The sequence below is a fragment of the Acomys minous genome (genome assembly GCF_964271855.1).
Source record: "Acomys minous genome assembly, chromosome: 16".
Taxonomy (NCBI): Eukaryota; Metazoa; Chordata; class Mammalia; order Rodentia; family Muridae; genus Acomys; species Acomys minous.
In genome coordinates, this window is record NC_140498.1 from 34,250,629 (window position 1) to 34,274,131 (window position 23,503).

General features: G+C 49.8%; 1 protein-coding gene across 1 annotated transcript in view; it reads right to left on the reverse strand.

Moving 5' to 3' along the window:
- The window catches only part of SLIT3 (slit guidance ligand 3), a 584,284-nt gene that overhangs the window by 75,447 nt on the left and 485,334 nt on the right, over nt 1–23,503 (reverse strand). The window contains exons 13-18 of the mRNA XM_084761243.1: nt 18,050–18,193; nt 16,349–16,512; nt 6,239–6,389; nt 5,150–5,224; nt 1,150–1,293; nt 3–146 (exon numbers count right to left, since the gene is read on the reverse strand). Coding sequence (XP_084617369.1) covers nt 3–146; nt 1,150–1,293; nt 5,150–5,224; nt 6,239–6,389; nt 16,349–16,512; nt 18,050–18,193 — 822 coding nt within the window. The remainder of the gene's footprint in view (nt 1–2; nt 147–1,149; nt 1,294–5,149; nt 5,225–6,238; nt 6,390–16,348; nt 16,513–18,049; nt 18,194–23,503) is intronic.

Sequence of the window (23,503 nt, forward strand, 5' to 3'; positions counted from 1 at the left end):
ACATGGTGGACAGGGAGACGAGTGTGGTGAAGGCTCCAGGGGTGATGGTGGTGATCCGATTGTCATAGAGCGACAGCAGTCTCACAGAGCTTAGGCCAGCAAAAGTGTCATTGTTTACACAGCTGATCAGGTTGCTCCTCAGCATCCTAGAAGAGGATGGGAGAGGGTCATTGGTGGTACTCTTTTCTCTCAAGAGGTAAACACCCACCACTGGGCTTGGCCAGTCACTGCCCAGGTTTGACAGGTGATGGACAGGGCCTGGACCGTCACCGGGACAAACACAAATGTGTATGCATGTATATTTCACACAATGTGTGACAGTTGTAGTGAGAACACCCCCCCACCCCCCCAGGCTCATCTATTTGGCTACTTGGTCCCCAACTGGTGGAACTGTTTGGGAAGGATTTGGAGGTATAGCCTTGCTGGAGGAGGTGTGTCGCTGGGGATGGGCTTTGAGGTTCCAAAAGCCCACGTTATTCTATTTAGCTGTCTCTGCTTCATACTTGTGGATCAGAGGTAAGCTCTCAGCTACTGCTATAGAGCCACGCCTGTCTGCCTGCAGCCACACTCCCAGCCATGATGGTCACAGGCTTACTCTCTGAAACTGCAAGCAAGCTCCAACTAAATGCTTTTGTTTATAAGTTGCCTTGGTCGTGGTGTCTCTTCACAGCAACAGGAAAGTAATCGAGGCCGACTATAAACACAAGCCATAGCTAGCCACGCCCACTTGTGCAGATGGTGTGGTTGTGTGTGCACATACACTTCAAGGAGGAAGAAGACCCACACATGGGCTCCCTGTATGTGTGTGTGCTTGAACGTGGGTGCTTGCCTGCAGATGTGATTAGGGTCACAGCATGTGTCTCTATGTGTATTAGTAGTGGTTGTAAGTGTTTGTATGCACCCCTCAGTATGTTTTTGGTATGAATATGCAGTGTGTGCCCTAGAGAGGCTCTGAGTGGGTGTGACTGGGTGTGGGCATGTTGGTGGCCTCAGCATGTCTGCTATTTTGCATTAAAGGTGGAAAAGTCTGGTGCTGTAGAGAGGAAAGAATGAACAGGCCAGGGCAGTGCCTGACTCTGATCCCTGTCCACAGCTTGCACAGTTCAGTTCTTATTCTCCTGCCTCCTGAGCCCAAGCCCGAGTACTCACAGTGTCTTGAGGCCACTGAGGCCTCGGAACATGCGCCCATGCATGGTCTCCAGCTGGTTCCCCGTCAGCATCAGCTCCTGCACTCCAGCCGCTCCGTCAAAGGCGCCCTCTCGCACCTCCTTGATCCTATTGCTGCTCAGGTTTCTAGAAGGAGGGGGCAGGAGGTCAGGTGGATGGAGGGAAGCTCGGTCTCCAGCTCCCTAACACTGGGTTCTCAGCGTCTGTGCCCATGGACAGGATGTGTGTGGTGTGGTGTGTGTGTGTGTGTGTGTGTGTGTGTGTGTTGGGGGCTGCAGTCACTCCTCTCAACAGGTGGAGAAATACACACAGCCCAGGACTTAAAGGGTTTGCAGTGGAATCGTTCTTTGAATGTTCTGGAAGATTCACTCTTATCTCGTCTCTTCACCAGGGCCTCCCACTGTGCAGTGATCCTCAAAAGAGATAAGAAGAACATAAAAGTAACAGGGTCCCAGCTTTCTCAGCAGGAACCCCTTACAAGCGGGCACTTTGTACTTAGTACTGTTGCCTACTTTATATTGAGGAGGGGCCACACGAGAGTCCGACCACCATAACCACAGCCAACCCTCAAACAATATCCAACAGATAGTTGAATGCACATGTGGGTGTGCTGAGGCCAAAGGTCAACATCTGGTATCTTCCTTAGTTGTTTCTCGAGCTTATTTTCTGGGACATGGTCTCTGAGTGAACCTGGAGCTGGCCTGATATGGGTAACTGACTGGCCAGTGGACTTCAGGGCTCCTCCTGCCTCGTCCCAGGATTACAGGCATGCACTGCTGCCCTTGGATACATGCGAGTGCCGAGGAGACAACTCAGATTCTCATGTCTAAGCAACAAGCAGCCCACTGGCTGACTCATCTCCCAACCCAGGATCTGGGTTTTCTCACAGCATCCCTGTTCCCACCAGCCCCAGTGCTGCCATCTGTGAGTCTACCCCAGCTGTGACAGCGGCGCTTCTCCCCAATATTTGGTGTCCACATTATGGGCACCAAGGACACTAATGACAGGCAGATGCTGCGCAGCCATATAAAATCCTAGCTCCCACGTTCTTTCAGGACCAGGAGGTAGAGGTTCTTTGTGGATCATCTTGTGGTCCAGGCTGAAGGCACTCAGGGCTATTTGAGTGGAACCAAGCCTGAGGGTGTTCATGGAAGCTGAACACCATGGAGGCCTACCTCTCAGTACACAGCACACCGTGAAGAGGAAACTCCGAGGATATCACCAGTCCACTGAGCAGCGAGGTTGTCTGAACTGCTGGGCTAGCAGACATTGGCCACATGCCCAGACCATTTGGTGAGGGTAGATACTGTGTCATGCCAGAGCCTTGGATGGATATGAGGCCAATATCAACCCTTTCACAGAGCACAGAGATGAAGCCTCCCAGAGGGGCAAGGGACCAATATGAAGCATGTGATAAAATAATGGTACCCAAAGGTTCAATGTAAGACACTTTGCCACTTTCCATTTCCCATGGATGGCCTGGGCACTCAGGAAGCATCAGGGCTTATCCATGTAGACAGCTGTGGAAGGGACAGACTCTAGTTGGTTGAATCCAAAGTGCACCTTTCTCTGGTTAGAAATGAGAAGGACACATCTAAGTGGTTTGCTAATTGTGCTGGGTCCCAAAAGCTTGTGCCCACTGTTGGAGGATGTTTTTGTGCACTGTGTATTCAAATACTGATTTCTGTACCTAGAGATCTGGTTGGGACTTTGGCATTGCCATTATTGGGAACTTGTCATTGGGACACTGATGAAGGAGATGCCAGGGTGAGACTAAGATGACAGGTAATGTGCCATGTGACTGGGATGAAGGCCAGGCCGTACTGTCGGCTTAGAATAGATTGGAATCTGCTCAGCTTATTGCCTTAAGCTTATAATAAATATATAAGGTCTCCGTGTCATTATTACGTGCACTGGTGGTCTCAAAGAAGCTCAGGTTACAGGTCACGGTGACAGCCCCAATCCTCACTAGCCTAACTTGTGCTCTGGTCTCAGCTATCGCCTCAGTGAGCTCACCTCTCGCTCCAGGCACAGATTTATTTATAGGAACCTGTGGCTAAGGCAATGGCCATAGTTAAGCAGGGTGCACGAGTGGTGCCACCGAGGGAGCGGCTGCCTAAGGCCTAGAAGGCGTCTGTTCCCTTGTCTGCAGGGCACCGATGGGTAGACATATGACGAACAGAAGCTAAGGAGCTCTGGGCAATCATCGTGATTCATGGTTGTTATAATCTACGTCACCAGGAACCCTGACTGAGCACGCACTGAATCACTGCTCCTGCAGAAACTAGACCAGGCTCCTGTGAGCCCCTGGACATGGCATTTCCATCAACCGATCAATAATGAGCTTGTACTGTAAGTGCTTCTGTTCAGAGACACTGTATTTACTATACTATTGATTCATCAACCTTGCACTCCCGGCCAGCAGTGCTGGGCTCATGCCTGAACAAATGCACACGAAGCTTCTGTACCGCACGTGTGCCCTCAGCCAGGCGCAGCGCAGCCCTCTCAGGCTTCGGGTATCGAGACAGCGTGCCAGCACTGTGCTTGGACCAAAGTTGGCCCTAAAAAAAAAAAAATCACAAATCTGCTAAACACATGCCACTGGATACACCACAAATGGGATACTTGCTTACAGTGTGAGAGCTGAGCCCAGAAGGCAGAAATTCACTGTGTTCAGCCTCAGCTGGGAACTCCTGCCCAAGTTAAGGGGCACGAGGTAGGGCAGGGTTTTCACTACCATTATGTATGTAAGTGACACAAACAGCGTGAAAAATTTCAAATTTAGAGTTGGACGCATTTGGTACAGATGAGTTAGCAAATATAGAATTGGTACATAATGATTGACTGAATTTACTTTGTTGAAGAGGCAGACAGTGCTGTGATGCTGGAGATAGGGGATTTGGGATGGGGTAGGAGGGACCATTAAGGACAAACATGGCCTTGGATTCCGATGGTGAAAAGCCCATCCTCTCTGCAAGGGCGGGCACCTCTGCAGAGGCACTCAGAGTGGGAAACAAGCCTGACCTCACACTGGAGTGACTGAAGTGGACCCAAATCTAAGAGCCAGTTTTGACATTTATTTATTCAATGAGTGGCCTTAGAAAGATCACTGAACATCTCTGAGCCCCCTTACTTGCCCAGCATGGACCATGAAGTTAGCACAATATGGGCAAAGAAAGACTAAAGAGATTGATATCTAGCCGGGCGGTGGTGGCGCACGCCTTTAATCCCAGCACTCGGGAGGCAGAGGCAGGTGGATCGCTGTAAGTCTGAGGCCAGCCTGGTCTACAAAGTGAGTCCAGGACAGCCAAGGCTACACAGAGAAACCCTGTCTCGAAAAACAAAACAAAACAAAACAAGAGATTAATATCTGTCAGGCAAGAATATACCCCTGGCCAAGAACAAGAGCTATCACAGCGGGCAATCTCCTTCTTCCTGGCTTTATGACTTGGCCCAAACTCCAAGGAAGGGAAAGAAGGTTGAGAAAAATAGCCACGCAGTACAGCAGCCAGTAACAGCATATGGGTCCTTTGCCTAAGCCCAACTCTACTCAGACCAGGGGACTCTGTCCAAATCTACTGGGAGCAGATGGAGACTAATTTCCGATATGCTCTTCCCATGCAGGCCTCACCCAAATGCCAAGTACCACAGGGTTCCAGACACCCCTACTTAACCTCAACAGCTGTCCCGTATCCAAGTCCCCCCTGAAATATCCTGAGATAGATGGTGAATGTGGGTGGGCAGGGGGGAAGGGCAAGTAGAGGGGACACAGGTGGGAGTCAAGGTGGCACGGGAATATATGATCTACCTGATGACAGCCAAGCTTCATTTTGGTCTGCGCTGTGACCCTGGCTTCCAGTCCAGGGCAGGGCTGGACAGGAACAAATGAACAGGGGGACAGGAAGAGGCTCAGAGGACAGGAGTGAAGGGTAAGGGGCCCAGGAAAGCTGAGGCGGCTACTGTGTTTCCCAACCTGACTTACATTTTCCGCAGATTGGGCAGCTTCTTGAAGATCCCAGTGGCCTCCAGGACAGAGATATCGTTGTCATTCAGTCGCCTGCACGGGAAGCGGGAAGAAGCAGGGCTTAGCTGGGGCGAGGTACCTCCTCTGCCACTCGCCCGCCTGCCCGTCTTCCTCACATGGCTTGGCTGATTTCCCCTTGAACTTCCCAGTCAGCAAAGTTCAAGGGAATCATGAAACACTTTAGTATGAGGTCTCAGGGAGGTCGGAAGGGACAGAGGTGAGGTGTCAGGCCCATATAGCCCCACGGGCCATCCCTTGGCCTATACCATGCGCTACATTGTACGGTGTCCCTTTGTAGACCTTGAGGGCTTGTTTAGAGGTTTTAGCAGGGAAGGCGAGCCTCTGTAGGCAAGTGTGCTGCTTCTGGGGGGGGGGGGAAGGGACGCACACAGAGCAGTGAAGGAGTGTGGGGACACCCGCCTAGCGGGCCAGATCGCCAGAACCAATCCTGGTGATCGACGGGGTGACAGACATTGCAGCCAGATTGCTCTCACACCATCGCCCTTCTTTTGGATAAACCAATGTTCCTTTCTAGGGTGGCTATTGGGAAGCTCAGACATATTTAAATATTTATTCATTTATATGAGTGTTCTATTTGCATGTACGACAGAGGAGGGCACCAAACCCCATTATAGATGGTTGTGAGCCACCATGTGGTAGCTGGGAATTCAGGACCTCTGGAAGTGCAGCCAGTGAGTGCCCTTAACCACTGAGCCATCTCTCCAGTCCCGCTCAGACATATTTAATCATCTTAGCTTAATTTTTGACTAGTAATAATTTTTATTTACTATCTATTTTGTTCTGGAGATACTCTAAGCACCTGAGGGCCAGCAGGTGCCATTTGCTTTGTTCATTGTAGAAATGTAAACCTAGAGCCATGCCTGGTTTATAGGGAGCGTCCAGAAAACATTCATAGACCCAGTGAGTGGTCTTTACTTGCAAGCAACCTGCACATGTGCATATGGTGTCTTTCTCAGGCAGAAGACCCCACTTGGGTTAACCGGAAGGAACCAGGTATAAAGAGAGGTAGGGAGGGGCAGGACTTACAGATCAGTGGTATATTCGGGGAGGTGGCTCGGGATGCGGGCCATCTTCTGGTTGGAGCAGTCCACAACGGTGCCCTCGCAGCGGCACTTCTCAGGGCACACGAGGTCCATGAAACACTCGCTGCTGAATCTGTTGCGATAATCCTCAGAGCCTAAGTAGGGCCAAAGAGGGAGTAAACATCGTCATTTTGGTTTCCTGGCACAAGGTCTAAAGTTGTGGGTAGTGGAGGCAAAGTGGCTGGGTGAGTTGGAAGATGTGTGTATATGTGTGTGTGTGCGTGCGTGCTCGCGCATGAAAGCACAGGCTTGGGAGGACAACGGCCATTCAGCTGTGTTGATGGCACCCGCCACACCCCTCATCTATGTTTTCCACCTGGTCTTTTGTTATTCATCACTTGCTGTCTTCCAAGAAGCAAGGCTTCAGATCTGTGGGCTCTTATGCTTCTGTGGGTTGTGGACCTTTTGAGAAGCTGATCAATGTTACGGATGCTCTGTTCAGAGAAATACTGCAAGACACCTACAGAGAATCCTGCCCACAATCATAGATTCCTGGCTCTATAATGCTCAAAATCTACAGGATGGAGATTAAGATCAGACTTTTGTTGGGGGGGGGCACTGGATGGGAGGACTAAGGGTTAGGAAGGAGCCAGGTACCTAGAGGTCTTCCTGGCCTTGTAGGTAATGAGTGAAGGAGGCCAGATGCTCATTTGGTGTTAAATAACAACCAGCATCTTGTCTGATTTTGACTTCAATGAGGATTGTGCACTAGGGTATCTGTAGCCCCCAGCACCGATGCTTAGGGAATTTGGCTTACAGCTGCCCGAGATTTCTTTGTTTTGTTGCTTTAAGAGAAGCCATATTTGAAATATATTGGCTATGAATCCAATTCTTTAAAAAATATTTATTTATTTATTAAGTATACAGTGTTTTGCCTGCACGCCAGAACAGGCCACTAGATCTTACTATGGATGGTTGCGAGAGCCACATGTGGTTGATGGGAATTGAACTTAAGACCTTGGGAAGAGCAGGCAGTGCTCTTAACCTCTGAGCCATCTCTCCAGCCCATGAATCCAAGTCTTATACACAGTGAAAACAAAATGTAACCGAGGGTTAGCTCTGACTTCTGTGTAGAGGGGAAGTTCTCCTTAATACCAGTCCCATGAGCTAGAAGTTGGAGGTAAGAATTTTTAAAATTTATTTTCAGATCTTCATTTCTTTCAAGGTCATTTAGTAATGGCAACAGGTCTGAGAGTCTGATGTCTCTGAGACGCGACCTTGGGGACAGCCAGCCAGACCTCTGTGAGCACGTGACTTTTCTGGTGGCAAGGGGGAGGGGCTGTCCTGACATGAACTTGTTGCTAGTGCTGGGCCCATTCACCCTCTCACACTCACATTTCATTAGCGCACCGAGAGGGATAAAATGTGAATTCAGTTCATGTTTGTCTAAGGCACAGATAGGATGCCACTGGCACCTGAGGACCCCATGTGCATCTCTCAAGGGTTTGAGGACACGGACACCACGTGACTGGTGAACGGCTTGAATCACTAGCATGGTGACGTGGAGTGTCAGTAGCCGCTGTTTCAGCAGTGTATGCAGCCAGGCTTTGGAACTTCCTAGCTCCAATTTCCCAGGGGGGGTTTGTGTGACGATGAGTTAAACCAGAGGCCGAGTCTCCAGGAAAAAGACAGGCAAAGTATGAGCACGTGGGAGCCTACTCCTGTGTGTCCTAGATCTTGACAGAACATCTGGGAGGTGGAGGCCGTAGAAGCACTAGTGGGGCAGACAGTAGCAGCTGGCACTTACTGAACTTGAACCAGCAGCCAGCTGCTCTTCTCTGAACTTCAAATGGGTGATTCCTCCTAAATCCCCTCCCCCCAAGTTAGAACTTCGATTTGTAGACGAAGACCGTATGGGGGCTCTTGGTGCATGGCAAATAGACGAGGGCTAGCTTTCAGAGACCCGTGTGACCAATGCAAGGTAAGCTCTAGTGTGCTTTGTGATCGAACATTTATCCCATGTCTCTAGCAACAGCCATAAAGTCTGATGTGGTGGAGACAGACTGGGCTTCTCCTCCAGTGAGCTCGAACAAGGAAGGAAGCAAATGCCCCCCCCCTTCCTTCCTCTTGCGTTCTCGGCTCTCATATGTATTTCTGTGGTCACTGCTGATCGGGAACAAAATTGGTGGGTCTCTCATTCTCATGGAGTCAGAACTCTGATGGGTGTATCCCTTTTATTCCTCCCTACTACTTTTCCATCCACTTCCTTCATCTCTCTCTCTCTGCACGAACAGAACCCATGCACTTATTTTACAGTTTTTACAGCAGCTACCTGATGGCAATGCTTTATGTAAATCTCTTTTTCTTTGCCCGCATGACTTGTGCCACTGAACAAACCCTGAGCACGCATCACTTCTCTTTAGACATATTAGAGTGCTAGGTTATTTTGCAACTCCTGCCAATTGAAAAACCCATTCTGGTCCTGTTGGTGGAGCTACATGGTGATGTTGTAGGGGGGCATTTTGAGCGGGCATGGTTATAGAACATGTCTGTAATGGGATACCTGGAAAACAGAGGAACCCTGATTACTGATCAAAGCAAAAAAGACAGGAGGGAGCCCGGTTTGCACTTCACTGTGAGGCTGCGGACGTGCACCGGCTGGGGACAGGCGCCTATTAAATGCATTTTCGTTTTAATCAAGGTGAGAGCAGTCTGTAGTTAGCAGGAATCGCTCTCAGTAGTATCGTTAGGTTATAACTGGCAGACCTCTGCAGTGGAGCCGCTGACCCATTTTAATGAAATGATTTTGCAATTAGATTCGATGGACTAATGTGTTCTCTCCAGCATTTTTCCCCCTGCTGTTTTTGTTATTGCCCTGGTTTGTAATAACGAGGGGGTCGGAGAGTGATATTTTATATGAGTGGGAACCAGAAATGTTAATAACGGCGTATGTACATAACCGAAAAAGTTCATTTCCCAGCCAGAGCCAGCACGAAATGCCACCTCCGTCACTTCATATTTCATTACGGAAGCTACCCAGGGTTCCTTGGAGCCATTTGTTATGCCTAATGCTCATAACTACCCAAAAGTATTTTTAACTTTTCCAGAGCTTTAAAAGTCAATTTCAATCTCAACGCATATTTGTCACTGCCAGGAATACTTTGGAGGACAGAACCAACTGAAATAGGTTGCAGCTCTTCCTTTTTTGGGGGTGGGGTGAGCTCAGACAGGAGGGATCTTGGCAGGATTTGAAGACAGGCCATAAAGTCCAAACCCAGCTGGAGCCAGCCACGGAGGAGCTGATGTCACCTGGCTTTTGCCTGCCTCTGCCCTTGTAGCCTTCTTTCCCACTTACAGACACATCTCAGAACAATAACACATGGTACACAGTCACAGACAAACTTTAATAGACAGAGGTTAGATGAAAGGTTAAAATTGACAGCAATGATTTTTAAAAAAAAATTTATTATATATCCCTGTTCTACATTTACTTCTGTGAGGTAAGTGTGACACATCTAAAAGGTTAGAGGACAGGCCAGCAGTTTAGCTGGGCTAGGATCAGAAGTACTCAGAGAAACAGATAGGATGGTTCCTGATGTTGGCTGGTTGTACTGGGTGCCACCCTTTGGGCAACTAGTGAGTGGACCGGAAGTCACAAGTCCATCATTACCTGGTCAGCAGGGGGAAACTACACGTGTGCACATAAATTCTCCTCCTCTATCCCAAGCATCCCCAAGATGGGTGGGATGGGAGGGAAAAAGCTCAGAAAGAGAAACCAGGGGTGGGGGTATTCAAAGGCCTGCCAGGGTTTCTCAGCTCGAAAAGAAAGTGCTATGGACAAGCAACGGGAGAAGTGGTGAGCGGAACTGAGGGCACTGTATCTCTCCTTCCCTTCCTAGGCCAGGCTGGCAGAATCAGACACCTGCGGTTGTGAAATGCTAGCTTATTTAGAAGGACTTTGCCATCATCTGGGCAGGAAGATGTCCCTGTGCTTAACCACCTGCCTGAAAGCAGAGGGAGAGGCCCATGGTACAGCTACAAGTCTGCTGCCATGATATCATGGAGATACTGAGGAAGGGCGCCATCACTGGAGTCATTCCCAAAGGCCTGGCCCTGGCAGGATTTGGGCAGTGCTAAGGAAGTTCCCTCCGCAAGGAAGGGAAGGACACCTCTCTATGTAGGAAGCTTTGCTGGTTTGTATCCATGAGCCCTGGTCTGCTCCTGTTGGGGAAGAACAACCGCTCGAACCATGCTTTCTTTCCTTTTTTACTCAAGCCATTTCTAATAACACACGCAAACTGGAAAGAGAATGTGAAAAAACATCTTCAACTCTGTATCAAGTCAAGTCAAAGTTTCCGAAAGTTTTCCTTATCACAGACGCAAAGCAGAGCCCGTTGGGAGCTAGATAACCCTGAGCCAGTTAGTTAATATCCTACCTCAATACCCTTATCTGCGAAATGGGATGTAAAGTGTTACAGAATTAGACAGGGTGATGACGCTAAGCATCCAGAGCCTGACTGATAGTAAGCATACATTTCCACGTTCCGAGGGACCAAGAGGACACCCATTACTCATCAGTGGCTGGGGCCTTTCTCTGAGTCATAATTAGAGAGGAGATAATTAGTCACACAGCTTGGTGTGGGCACAGAATCCGGCTCCTACAGCTAAGTATGGCTCAGATTCCACCTTAGCTCTTAGAGGGTAAGACACAGCCTCCAGCACAAAACCAACAACAAAGTCTAGTTATACCAGGCCTAGGATTTATTAAGAAACAAGTTAAAGAGGAGGTGCCAAGATCTCTCTCTCTCTCTCTCTCTCTCTCTCTCTCTCTCTCTCTCTCTCTCTTTCTTTCTCTGTGGTCAGAGTCAGCCAGTGCCTGCACAGACCTCTCCTGGCCTCTGAAATGGCACCAGATAAGAAACTCCACACCTCCATGTCACCTGTGGTCCAAGGTTAAGAGAACAGGTTGGACTTTGGGGTTCCCCAGGATCTAGGCCTAAGTATTAATGAGGAGTGGGGGCTGGGGTCAGAAGGAGTTCAAGTTCAAGGTCTCGGATCCATGCCTATTCTACCTGTTTTCACACTGACAGTCATTTCAAATGAAGAACAGGCCAAGAGAGGTGGTGGTGGAGTCATGAGGGGATGACTCACCCTTTGCATTAGCTATGACTCGGTGACCCTGTGTTGGGGGGCTTCCCCATGAAACAATGGGGCAAATGCCTTAGGTACACTTGCCTTCTTCAGATGGGAAGTTGGAACCTAGCTGTCACTCCTGGGGTCACATGAACCCAGACTTGGAGCATAGAGACTTCATTTGCATAGGATATGTGGACGCTCTGAGCATGGCCCCAGTGGATCCCTCTAATCCCCTGTCACCCTGTAGCTGACTCCTTCAGGATCCCCACCCGCTTCCCTCTGTGAATTAGAACTGGGAGAGGTGGGTCTGGCAGGTGCGGTGCTCCAGAGCAGAGAAGAGTCCAGCGGCGGTGGCGGTGGCGGTGGCGGTGGCGGCGGGCCATGCTGCAGGAGAGAGCGGTGCTTTCCGCGGTGCTTGACAGAACCATGTTCCGTTTCCAGCGTTCCACCACATGGTTAGATCAAGCACAAAGGAAAGCCCCGCAGCAACTGGTCAGAGTCAAGGTCAGGAAACAGCATCAGAGACAGGACAGGAGCGCTCAGAGGAAGCAGCGTGGAGAAGCGGAAGCCAGAGCAGGCCCCCACGGAGAGTGATTAGTACCAGTAGCGAGGTCCACTGGATCCTGCCAAAGAGGGGCCCCACCTCCCAGTGCCCTGCCGCAGAGAGACTGAGGAGGAAAGAGGGACGGGTGGGAAACCTTCAGAGAGCCATGCCCAAGAACATCCTGGCAGCCGACACACCAGTTACACTCTGACCCAGGATTGAGCCTGCAAAGTCTGTCCCGTCCCACCATGTGATCTGTTATGACGTGAAAAATCAGCAAAGCGTCTTCTCATGCTTTGTGACGCAGGGCTGACCCCACAGCTGAGGGGCCCCGTGGCAGTCCATTCCCTTTAAATAAAGAGATTGCCCACTGTTCTCATTGGTTTAGCACAGCATCTCCTTTCCAGGCAAAGACTCCCTTCAACACTCCACAACTCAGGAGGCTTCTGAGTACCTTGCAAGGTCCCCAGAACTCTTGGTCTGATAGATAGCCAATTCACTCCAGACAGTTTGAGGGGTAGCAGAGGAACAGTGTGGAGTGAGAAGCAACCACATCTTAGCTGGGCAAAGGACGGAGCCTCACTGGGGCCTTAGGCCTGGGAATGAGACACCTAAGGTCACCATGGCCTGAGAACACCGTCACCGAGGTAGGGCTGATGCATGGGCTAGTGAGAGGCTGGCTTCTGATAACGGGGCTTTTGTCAGACCAAGGGAAGGAAGGAAAGTGCCAGAGAACCTATTCATTAGCAAGAGGGGATGACATCTAATTTTTAGTTTCTTTTGCTCTCTTCTCTGGCTGGGAATTATGGGAGAGGGGGAAGTTAGACCCAGACTATTGATCTTGTGTGCCACAGACCCAATCTTTAGATGCCATCTGTCACAGGTCAGACTTCTTCCTACTTGGCATCAGGCTGGAGCTGTGCCTATCTCAAAGAAACAGAGCCACAGCCACATGACTCTGACGGTGCCTGCTTGATGCTTGACCTCTGATAGGGAGGACAGGTCATTTCCTCTACCATGTATCCTGGGGACTGTCTTCATTTTTAAGATGTTCTCAATTCTCAGCAGCGTGTAGGTTGTTTGCAATAACGATCCAGTTGGATGGTGTACACCCATGCCTGTGCCTGGCCACATTCATTTCTCTTTCCTCATTACAATCTTACAGACCACAGCTAATAATGGTAATGTGGGCTCTACTGCAGTGTGACACCTGGCGCTACAGGGCTGTGTAAACACTCTGCTCCTAAGGCATCCCCTGCGACTTTGATCAGGGCCTCAATACGTGCAGGGCGCATTTCACAAAATTAGAACTTCCCTTGTGGGACCGGTAAGGTGAGCCAGCAGATAAAGACATGTCCTGCCAGGGCTGGTGGTGACCTGTGGTTGACCCCCAAGCCCCACAGAGTGGAAGAACAGACTCCTGAAAGTTGTTCTCTGATCTTCATACTTCTGCTGTGTCATACTGTGTATGTTTGTATGCACACATGTGCATGCATACATGTGTGTGCTCGTGTACACACAGCCCGACGTTAAATAAATAAAACGTCATTTATAAAGTTCCTCTCTGGCCTTCTCTTTGCTTTTCTTTCGAAAAGGACATGGAAGGTCCCAGATGTAAATGATCTAGAATCTTCCTGGTATACTAGAATCATCATAGCATTGTTAAGCCATGTCTGCAAAATGATAGCCTGAACTTAGGGAGTTTTCTGCTGTGCTTCTCAATTTTGTCTTTAGAGTGAACTAGATGAACTCTTGAGGTCTCTAAAGTGGCCCTGAGTTATACCTAAAGTGTTCTGCACTTTCTGTAAGAACGGTTTCTTCTTTAAAAAGGGGGACAGGGTGATAGAAGGCAGGCAATGTTCTCAGCTGCCAAGTGCTCCCTGGGGTGGGGCCTGTTGCGAAGGGCCTAATCTGGTGGTTAGATCACACCTGGAGGGCAGCACGTACCCCCTAAACTGATCTTGGTCCAGGGCGGTGGCTGCAGCTGATAGAGGCAGAGCAAAGTGGCTAGGAAGCCAGGCGCCCTACGGTGGGGGTGGGGGTGTGCATGTTGCAGGAACAGCCCTCAAATTGGCTCCTAATCACATCATCTGTCTTTTCAAGGGGGCTGCTTTTAGGGGAAAGTAAAATGCACAGTTATTATCTGTCAGCTCTCGTCCATGTCATCTGCCACCCCTCAGCCCTCCCCTTTCTGGAGCTTCCTAGAAACACAAATCTTCAGGTCTGTGGTATCTGTATCCCCCCAAGGCCAAGGCAGCATGGGTCCTGGTGTTTCTCAAAGCCAAGGCTTATGGAGCCCAGTGGGAACCCCTCTGCTCCTCCCTGACAGCCACACAGAAGCATACCAAATGCTCTACGGTATGCTCATCCGGGCTCTGAACATCACTAACTCTACGGGTATAGGCTTTCTACTTGGTATTTTTTTAAAAATGACATTTTAGACAAAAGTCAATTAGGAGTTCTGTCCTTTTCTTCCCGTTTCTTTCTTTTTTTCTTACCACACATTTCGGCCCCTCGTAGGAAGTCAGGATCCTGTAAACACCAAGGTAGGAGGCGGGCCGACCTCGGCACAGCTAGATTCAAAGCTGGCATTATTCCTTCCTAGCTCCACTGTCTATTTCTTGTTCTCTGGTCTTTGTTCTTTCTGTACCCATCACCCAATACCTTGCCACCCGTCCCAGCCTCAGTCAGTGCTAGGTCACTGCCATGACTGTAACACTACAGGGCAGAGTCACTGGATCCAGTGCTAACTAGATCGATCCCTGCACTGCCACTGAGGGTTTAGACTCAGTCGAAGATCCTGGGCGTTGGCAGGGCACTTGTGAGACTGAAGGCCAAGGATATCAGGTGGCTTCCTGCCCTCTTCTCACTTCATCTACCCTGCCCACGGGAACCGCTAACTGGCCAAGCTAATGAACTCAGCCCCAAGTACACAGAGGAAAAAGAGGGAACAACGCTGGGGTAGTCACGAGCACTGGAAAGAAGCAGTGTGCAATGGATGACACTTGGTGCTGGGGGATGGGGGTGGGGGTGGGGGAAACTTCACAACATGTTTCAAGACTCAAGGAGGAACGTGAGGAAAAGTGTTTGGGAGTTAGAAGTGGAGCCAAGAGACTAGGAAGAAAGCAGTTCAATGCCTGGACCACCGTCTCTCCTAGATTAATAGTGCCAGGGAGAGGGCACTAATAGTTGCTGACTGTGATGTGTGGGTGGCCTTTTACCTTGGACCCTCAGCTCTCTGTGCTACAGAGGATGATCTCACCTCATGACTTCAAGTGGCTACTAACTAGGGTCACTCAGCCCAGTGCTCCTCACAGGCAAGACATTTCTCTAGTCTCTGATACCGTTATGGTGGAGAAGGCAAATAGGCAATGCGTGCTTGTCCTGCCACAAAGTGGTTGCATCTCTCTACAGCCTGTCTGGGTATTTGTTTCTGTATCCCGACGATACATCCTACAGAACTTGACTCAAAGGATGGAGACCATAGTGCAAGAAACCAACATCTGCCTTCTGGTCTGCTGATGACCAGCCCCTGTGCCAGCATTGTTCCTGGGAAGACACACTGGCTGAACACTCTCTCAGCTGGGTGGGAGGACGGTTCTTGCCGAGACACCCAGTGTCAGGGTTGGCTTACTCAACCTCAGTACCTCCTGCTGTCAGTTTATCAGGCGTGGCAAGCACAGCACCACTCGGATCATTTTCAGTAGAGAAAGAAAAAAAAAAACCTGATAACCATGCCTAGTGTTTTGCTTATGCAGCCACTGGTCAAGGAGACCACCTTTCTTTCCTAGGTGGGCTGAGAATCCCCTTGCTATTTGTCTCCATGTCTTTCCTGTGTGGGGGTCAGGGGAAGACAGTCTCTAGACAGAGCTAGGCACAGGAGCATAGCTTCTGCTTCTTCCCACAGGCTGTTGCTCCCCGTATCATCAGAGTGCAGCCATCTGCTTCAAGGAGATAGGGAAGGTGTGAAACCTGTTACCGTTATGACTGAGCGCCGTTACCAAAGCCTGGCTACAGCCCGGCCTGGGCTGTATTTATTTCTGTGCCATTCGGGGAATCTGCTGCAGAGACTACAAAATAAATCTTGGCCTCCTTTCAAGCGCACATGTGTGAAGGCTGCCCCCCATTTCAGGTCTCCGAGCTTCCACCTAGCTCCGGGAGGAGCAACTGTGCCTGGGTTCTGTTCCACCCCCCTCCCCCCCTCAAAGCTGCCCACCCCTCCCCCACGCTTTTATTGTGTGAGTGTGTTTTATTTTAAATCCATAAGGTAATTGGTTTTCTGTAGGGCTAACTGAATTTCCCCAATTTAATTTGCAAAGATGCTCCCCAGGAGCCATTACAGCGCTCGCTGTCCTCCAGATTGGATTATTGGCCTCTCTGGGGCTGCTGTATTCTGAGTCAGAAAGTGGGGCCCTGCTCCCGTAACCTGATTACCTGAGCAGCGGAACTTCTTGCTTTTGATCTGGCTGATGCGCTTGTTGGCCAGCCGGCGTGGGCTGCTGCAGCGGGCCCCGCTTGTCTCGATGGGGTTGTCCTGGAGGTAGTCAGCCAGCCACTTCAAGTGGCAGTCGCAAACAAATGGGTTTTGAGCTAAGTGGCTGGAAGAGGGACAAGGCTGTTAATCAGGAGTGACCTGTGGTACCTTGCTCCACTACCACCCCCTGCTGTGTGCTGGTGCTGGCAAACTGGTGTCTTCTGTCTCATGCTGGGCCCTAGAAAAAAATGGTGTGAGGTCCTTTCCTCATTGTCCCAGAAGGTCTGGGCTCTCTCTTTCTCCCTCTCTCTCTCTCTCTCTCTCTCTCTCTCTCTCTCTCTCTCTCTCTGTGTGTGTTGCTCTCAGAGAGGATTCAAAGAAGGGGTCGGAAGCCAGCTGTCTGCCAAAAGCAGCACAGATGCAGCCAACATCTGGTCTGGGGAATTAGCTTCCCAGTTCTCCCCTCTCAGGGTAGGACCCACTGCTGACTGGCTCCACTTTACCCATGGTGGACTCCGATGGGCAGTGTAAGTCAAGAGCTTTAGAGTTTACACACATTTTATTTCGCCAAGCTTGGTCATACCAGGCACATAAAACAGCTGGCGTGGCTACTCGCTTACAGCGGGTGTTCCACCATACAGTGGTGGGTATTGCTGCTATTCTCCTTGCTGTCACAGGAGTGCTAAGGGCCTCTCCTCCCCTGAGCAGTAAGAACAACTCCGCAGCACCAAGCACGGAGCTTCACACGCGGTTGGCATTCGATACCAAGCAGCTGTTCTCACTCTATACTGGCTCCTGCCTTTCACTACCAGGAAATAAGTGCTGATGACTTCCAGGGTCTCCAGGAGACCTTCGGGCTCATTGGAGGCAAGGAGTTGGGGCTGAAATCTGAGGTTGGACCCGTCAAGACCACAGACTGAGTGAGCTCTGCCACTCACATCCTCTGTTTACCTGCAGCTCTTACACACACCAGCAGCACTTGGGAACTGAGGGTCTGGTGTGTATAAGGCATCCCTGGAATGCCTGTATCAGGGGCTTGGCTTTGCAGGGTACCAGAGGGAGGGGATGGGTTCTCACAGAGATAGAGACTGCTCAGAAGACTACCATGGCCACTGTGGTTTATGAGCACAGCTCGCAAGTTCTGCTAGGATTCGAATCCTGCTTCATACTAGCTGTGACCTTATTTTTTTTTTAAAAAGATTTATTTATTTATGTATATGAGTGCTCTGCCTTCATACATGCCAGAAGAAGGCATCCGTTCCTAGTATAGAAGGTTGTGAGCCACCATGTGGTTGCTGGGAACTGAACTCAGGACCTCTGGAAGAACAGACAGTGCTCTTTACCATCTAGCCAGCATCTCCAGCCCCCTAGCTGTGGTCTTTTGTTGATGACTCAATCTCTCTCAGTGCCATGGATTCCTCACATATAATCTGGGGGTGACAGTAGCATCCTCCTAGGTTGCTGTGAGGCTTCCATGTCTGAAAGTGAAATAAGCCTCAACACAGTCAGGCGTCACCTGAATGCTTGGCATGGTTGAAGTGCTTTGAGCGTCATCTTCCACCCTTGTTGCAAGCACTAAACAACCCCCCCCCCCACCAGGGACCTCAGCCCACCCTCGTTTTGGTGGTAGGGGTCTGTAGCTGCCAGGGCAGTGTACTCACAGGGTCTGAATGGACTGGAGGGGGGCGAAGAGCCCCTTGCTGATTGTCTGCAACTTGTTGTCATACAGAGAGAGCAGGTTGAGGTTCTGTAGGTCCTGGAAGGTGTTCACCCTCAGGCAGTCAATCTTGTTGGCATTGAGGAGGCTGTAGGCAGAAGAGAGAGGGCTCGGGTCATTGTCAATAGAGCAAAGGCAGGCTGCACCTCCTGGCGCCTCTGGGAAGTGGCCGTCCCTCATCCATGTGGCCTTGAGTTTCTGCTGCAGCCCAGAGAAAGAGAGGCTGTTTCCTGTGGCTTCCCAGACCCTCTTCAATTTTCTTCCATTACCATGATGCTGTGCTACACATGCCACCACTATGTGTACCTTCCCTTGCACCTGCACCTGGCCTCACACCTGCACCTGGCCTTACACCTGCACCTGGCCTCACACCTGCACCTGGCCTCACACCTGCACCTCGCCTCTTACCTGCAGCCTTTGGACAGAGGCTGGGAGTGGAGACGGGCAGTACACTTTCTGCTTTAGAATCCAGAGCTTCCAGGAATAACAAAGGAGAAAAACTGTTTGGCATAAATGTTGTTATGGTTTAGTAGATAAGAGTCAGGGCAATTTTTGATTCTGAGAGATTCCTTGGAGCTTGTTTGGATCACTGATCTCACAGGAAAGCTGATGAAAGTTATAAGCCATCCTCCCAGGGAAGAAATTTATCCATACGTAGGTAGACACACACACACACACACACACACACACACACACACACACACACACACACACACACACACACGCCATAACCTCATACCTTCATCTATTACTCTCTAGCACACTGGTCACCTGTTGTTCCTCAGGTGTACCATGGCTGGTACCTTTCTCTACTCCTTTTTAGCAAGGCCAGTCTCTCTACACAAAAGGCATCTTTCTCAGGGAGGTCTGTCCCAACCCTCTCACGCTCTCAGGGAGACCTGCCCTGACCCTCTCACCCTCCTCAGGGAGGACTGCCTCGATCCTCTGACTCTCCTCAGGAAGGCCTGCCCTGGCCCCTTTCACCCTAAGCAGAGCCCTATAATCCCAGTATTGCCTCTAACAGCCCCCTGTACAATTCCTTCCTGTCACTCACCTCAGTCTATGACTTGAGGAAATTTAAAATTTGTTAGTTTTTTTGTTTGCCACGTGTGTACTCTGCAGCAACACAAATGCCATCTCTTCAATCTCTACCTTCATTACCTTTATTGGGGACACATACCCAGCTCCATATGCACCTTTGGGGGTCTATCTCCTTGAAGATAGCTCTGATTTGGGTTCAACTTTCTTACCCACAAGGGAACTTTTCCTTCTTCACAGAACAACGGAGGAAGTGGGCAAAACACTGGTCCAGCAGATGCTCTGAGCTCCACAGATGGAGATTGAGAATGCAGAGCCGCTAGCTAAGTCAAACAAATCTGGGTTCTGAGCGTCTCCTTTCTGGGCCTAGACTGCCTGGCTGTGCCCTTGAAAGGACAGCGAAACCATCTCTCATTCCTTCTCGGACAAGAGGGAAAAGAACCAAAGAGTAAAAATGTTAAATGTGGATTCTCAAGGCAGGCGCATAGCTCCCTTCGTGGTGAATGACCCCGGGATTCAACACAGCCCCGCTTGCTTCAGGAGTGTCTCTATACCACAGTCCACGGGGACTGGAGTCGGCGACGGTAGAACTGCCCCTGGGTGCCAACCTCCCCTCCCCTGGGGATGCTGCATGTGCTGCAAGCCCACCTCCCTCGAAGTCCCCTGAACACTCCAGGTGCAGGCAGGCAGCTGTGACCATGACAAGCAGAAGAAAGACTGCCTGCTTAATCTGGCTAATAACGGGCAAGGTCCCTAGAGCCCACACAGATGTCCTCCTGCCTCAGAGTGGGGGGGGGGGGGAAGCTCACTTTGCTAGAATACTCTTTGTTTTCCGGAGTGCCTTTCCCGACCCCTGTTATTCTCACTGTAACCTGGGCAGATGGGCAGAGCCATCTCACAGTTACAGGCAAGAGAGACTGAAGCAGAGCGTCCGAGGGCTTTGCAAGGTCAGTAGAGTTTCCGGGCAGCGATTATGTGAGGAATTATGATAACCAGGTCTCTAGAGGACTCAGCTGCTTCTTTATGAATGCCTTATCTACCCCGCCAATCTGCCCATCCCTTCCGTCATCCCCCTCCCCCACCCCCAACAATTTCCTGTGATTCTTGTATTAAATTGCGGTCAAGGTCATTCTCGGTGGGGGATGGGGGGACATTCGAAGGAGGCTGCAATATGAACAGAATAATAGCCAAGCAACCAGGTCAGAAATGGGTCTTTCACATACCAGCTTTTATTTATTTATTTATTTATTTAAAAATTTAACTAATTTGTTAATTTTTCTCCCCAAGACAGGGTCTCACTATATAGCCCTGGCTGTCCTGGAACTCAGCGCGTAGACCAGGATGGCCTTGGACTAGGAGATCTGCCTGCCTCTGCCTTCCAAGTGTTAGGATTGAAGGCATATGCCACTATGCCTGGGTGTTTTACTTTTTAAGTAACTGGTAAACGATTTGTTCTAAATACCGATATTCAAGGCCTCCAAGAGCAACATTTTGCCAGAAATGTAAAACTATTCACTAAAGGGATGAGGGTGGCTTAGCTGGTGGCCTGAGCATCCCCCCACCCCCATTTTCACAGTAAGGTCTCCCTATGTGTCAAAAGTTAGACATTTTATACAACACACACACACACACATACACACACACACACACACACACGATTCACATTCTCAGACAGGACTCAGCATCCCATGCCACAGACCTCGATTCTCCCTACTGTGTATCTGCTCTCACCCCACGCCCAAATCCTTTGAACCTTCCTTGCTTGAGAAGGGCTGTCTAGAGTTGACACCTGGGTCCAGATTCATGAGCCCAACAGCAGCCCTTGGTTCTGGCAAGTATCTGAATTAGACAAAGAAGATGGCTCTGGAGACAGAGAAGAAGCAACTGTGCCCTGCCTGGAGAGTATATTTAGACTGCACGGATCTTGGCGAGACTCCTTACCCACCACGTCCAGCTTGGCTTCCTTTTCTCATCTGGCCGTTACTCTGTCTCCTATTGCTCCCAGATCTCTCGGCATAGGATGTTCTTTCAAAGGGGTGAACTATTAGAACAACCCAGGCTGGCATGATTCCTAAGAGGCAGAGCTCAAGGTGTGGGGGGTGGGGGCGTGGGGCAAAAGAAGACAGAGAAGGGCATCGTCTCTTGGATACTCATCCCTTTACCAGCTGCTTGGCTCACCCAGGCACGATGAGGAGGTGTCGGGAGAGATAAAATTAAGCTGCTTACGGAGAATTAGACACTGAGGACGGCCTTCTGAGCCTCGGCATCAGCAGATCTACAGCCTGTCTCTGCTCTTTCTCTTTGGGGGAGGAAGATTGGCAGCTACTCAACTTAGTCTGGCTTCCATAAAAGGAGGCCTGAGCTATCTGGTCCATGGGCAAGAGATGAGGCATTCTGAAAACACCAAAAGAGGGAGCAAAAGGGACTATAGGCTCTGTGTCCCTTATCTAAAATGCCTGGGACCAGAAGTACTTGGAATTTCAGACTGGAATATTTGTGTATGTACAGTAAAAGATCTTAGGGAGGGGACTCAAATCTACATTTGCTTATGTTTTGTATGCACCTGATATTCAATGCCCGTAGGACATTTTCTATAACGCATGCTACTGTTTTGACTGAGGTCTGTCATGTGGGGTTAAGTGTGGAATGCTCCACCTGTGGTGACCGAAAAGGTTCAGATTTTGGAGTGTTTTCACTGTTTGGATTCGGGGTGTTCAAACTGTATCTGCAATGGACTTTACCAATTAGAGGGTGGACAGCGGTTTCCCTTGTTGGCTTAAAGAGGTTCACTTTCTTTCTTTGGAGTAAAGACCTCTACAGTATCTGATCTGACCTAGTTCATCCTCCTTTGAGTAGCAATGATGCAAATATTTAAAAAAAAAAACGACAGCAGGAAGGGTGGGTGATCTATGGAGGCCACACCTATGTGCCAAATATTTCCCCCACGAGAGCACCACAATCACTTTCATCTTTCTGATGAGGAGACGGAGGGTCAGAATGATGACAAACTTGGGTCAAGTTACCCAATAGTAAGCAAAACCTCAGCCTGTGTGACTGCAAAGCTCATCTCCCATCCACTACCTAAGACTGACATGCATTTCCTCTTTTCTGTGGTCCTTACCTCTGGTCCATGCCTGGCCTTGCTAGCCTTAAGGTGTATGGGGGATACCTTGGGTCAACAGAAGAACCTGCTAGTCTCTTGAGAGTAGGAAGATGTCTTAAGATTGGGATGTTCAGCATCCTGCTGGGGGCAGTTTATCTTGCAGTTGTGTGACACGTGTGTTCTGTGTTCAGGGGTAGCTAAGCGCTGGTGAGAGAGAGAGATGGTTGTGCACGGCTCTTTTGTTCTCCCCACTCTGAAGCTTTGCTGCATGCTGAGACCAGGAGACAATAGCGTCATCTACACCTGGAATGTTCACACGCCTCATTCCGGAGGCTTCTTTCGCAGCTGAAAACACTGACCCCCCCCCCTCAATTGTGTACAAGTGTCTCCAGAGAAGAACCAACTCTCTTTTGGGGCTCCTGGGCCAGTCTACAAAAGGAAGCTCACAAGTCACGTGACTATCAAGAGGACGATGAGGCCATGTGAATAGTAGTAACCTGACAGATTAATCCATGCTAAGCTCTTTACTGTTGCCTGACAAATATCTAACCCGCCATAACCCCTACATAGCAAATGCTTCCTCCACCTGCCACGTGACACCGTGAGACCCAAAGACATACAATAACTTTGAGTAGTGTTCCTTGACCTGTGAACGGTAGGCTAGTGTAACCAGTCTCCTACTCTGACACCCATCCCCTCGCTAAGGAAGGTGGCAGTCACCTAAGGCTATGAGGACGTAGATGCAGACTTCCCCATCAAACTTAGTGATGATTTTGCGATCATATAAAACAAGAAGAACCATATTCCCATGGGATGAGTAAGAGGAGAGGAGCACATCAGATTGTGGGTGTATATATTTATGCACACGTTAGCTAAGACACGCTACCACCCCGTCTCCCACCCATTGGAGCACTCTGGACTTCCACATATGCTTTATGTCAAGAAGTATTAACAGTCAGCCCATCGGGTACCCAACATAACGATGCTGCTGGGAGATAATCCTTTCCAGAAACAGCTGCCTACAGGGGAAGCAGGGTAGGGAGACACAAAGCCAGAGCTTGGTGGGAAACGGAAATACCCCAAGTCTGGTACGGAAAAGGTTCTTATGACTCATGCCCTAGGGGACTGGCCTGGCCTATCCAAAAAAAAAAAAAAAAAAGGCACAGGAATTCTCACAGCTAGCAGCAGCTTGCAGCCTCATTTGTTCAGGATTCAAGTGGTGTAGGGGAGGTAGGCTATGGGTAGGCCATGAGCCCA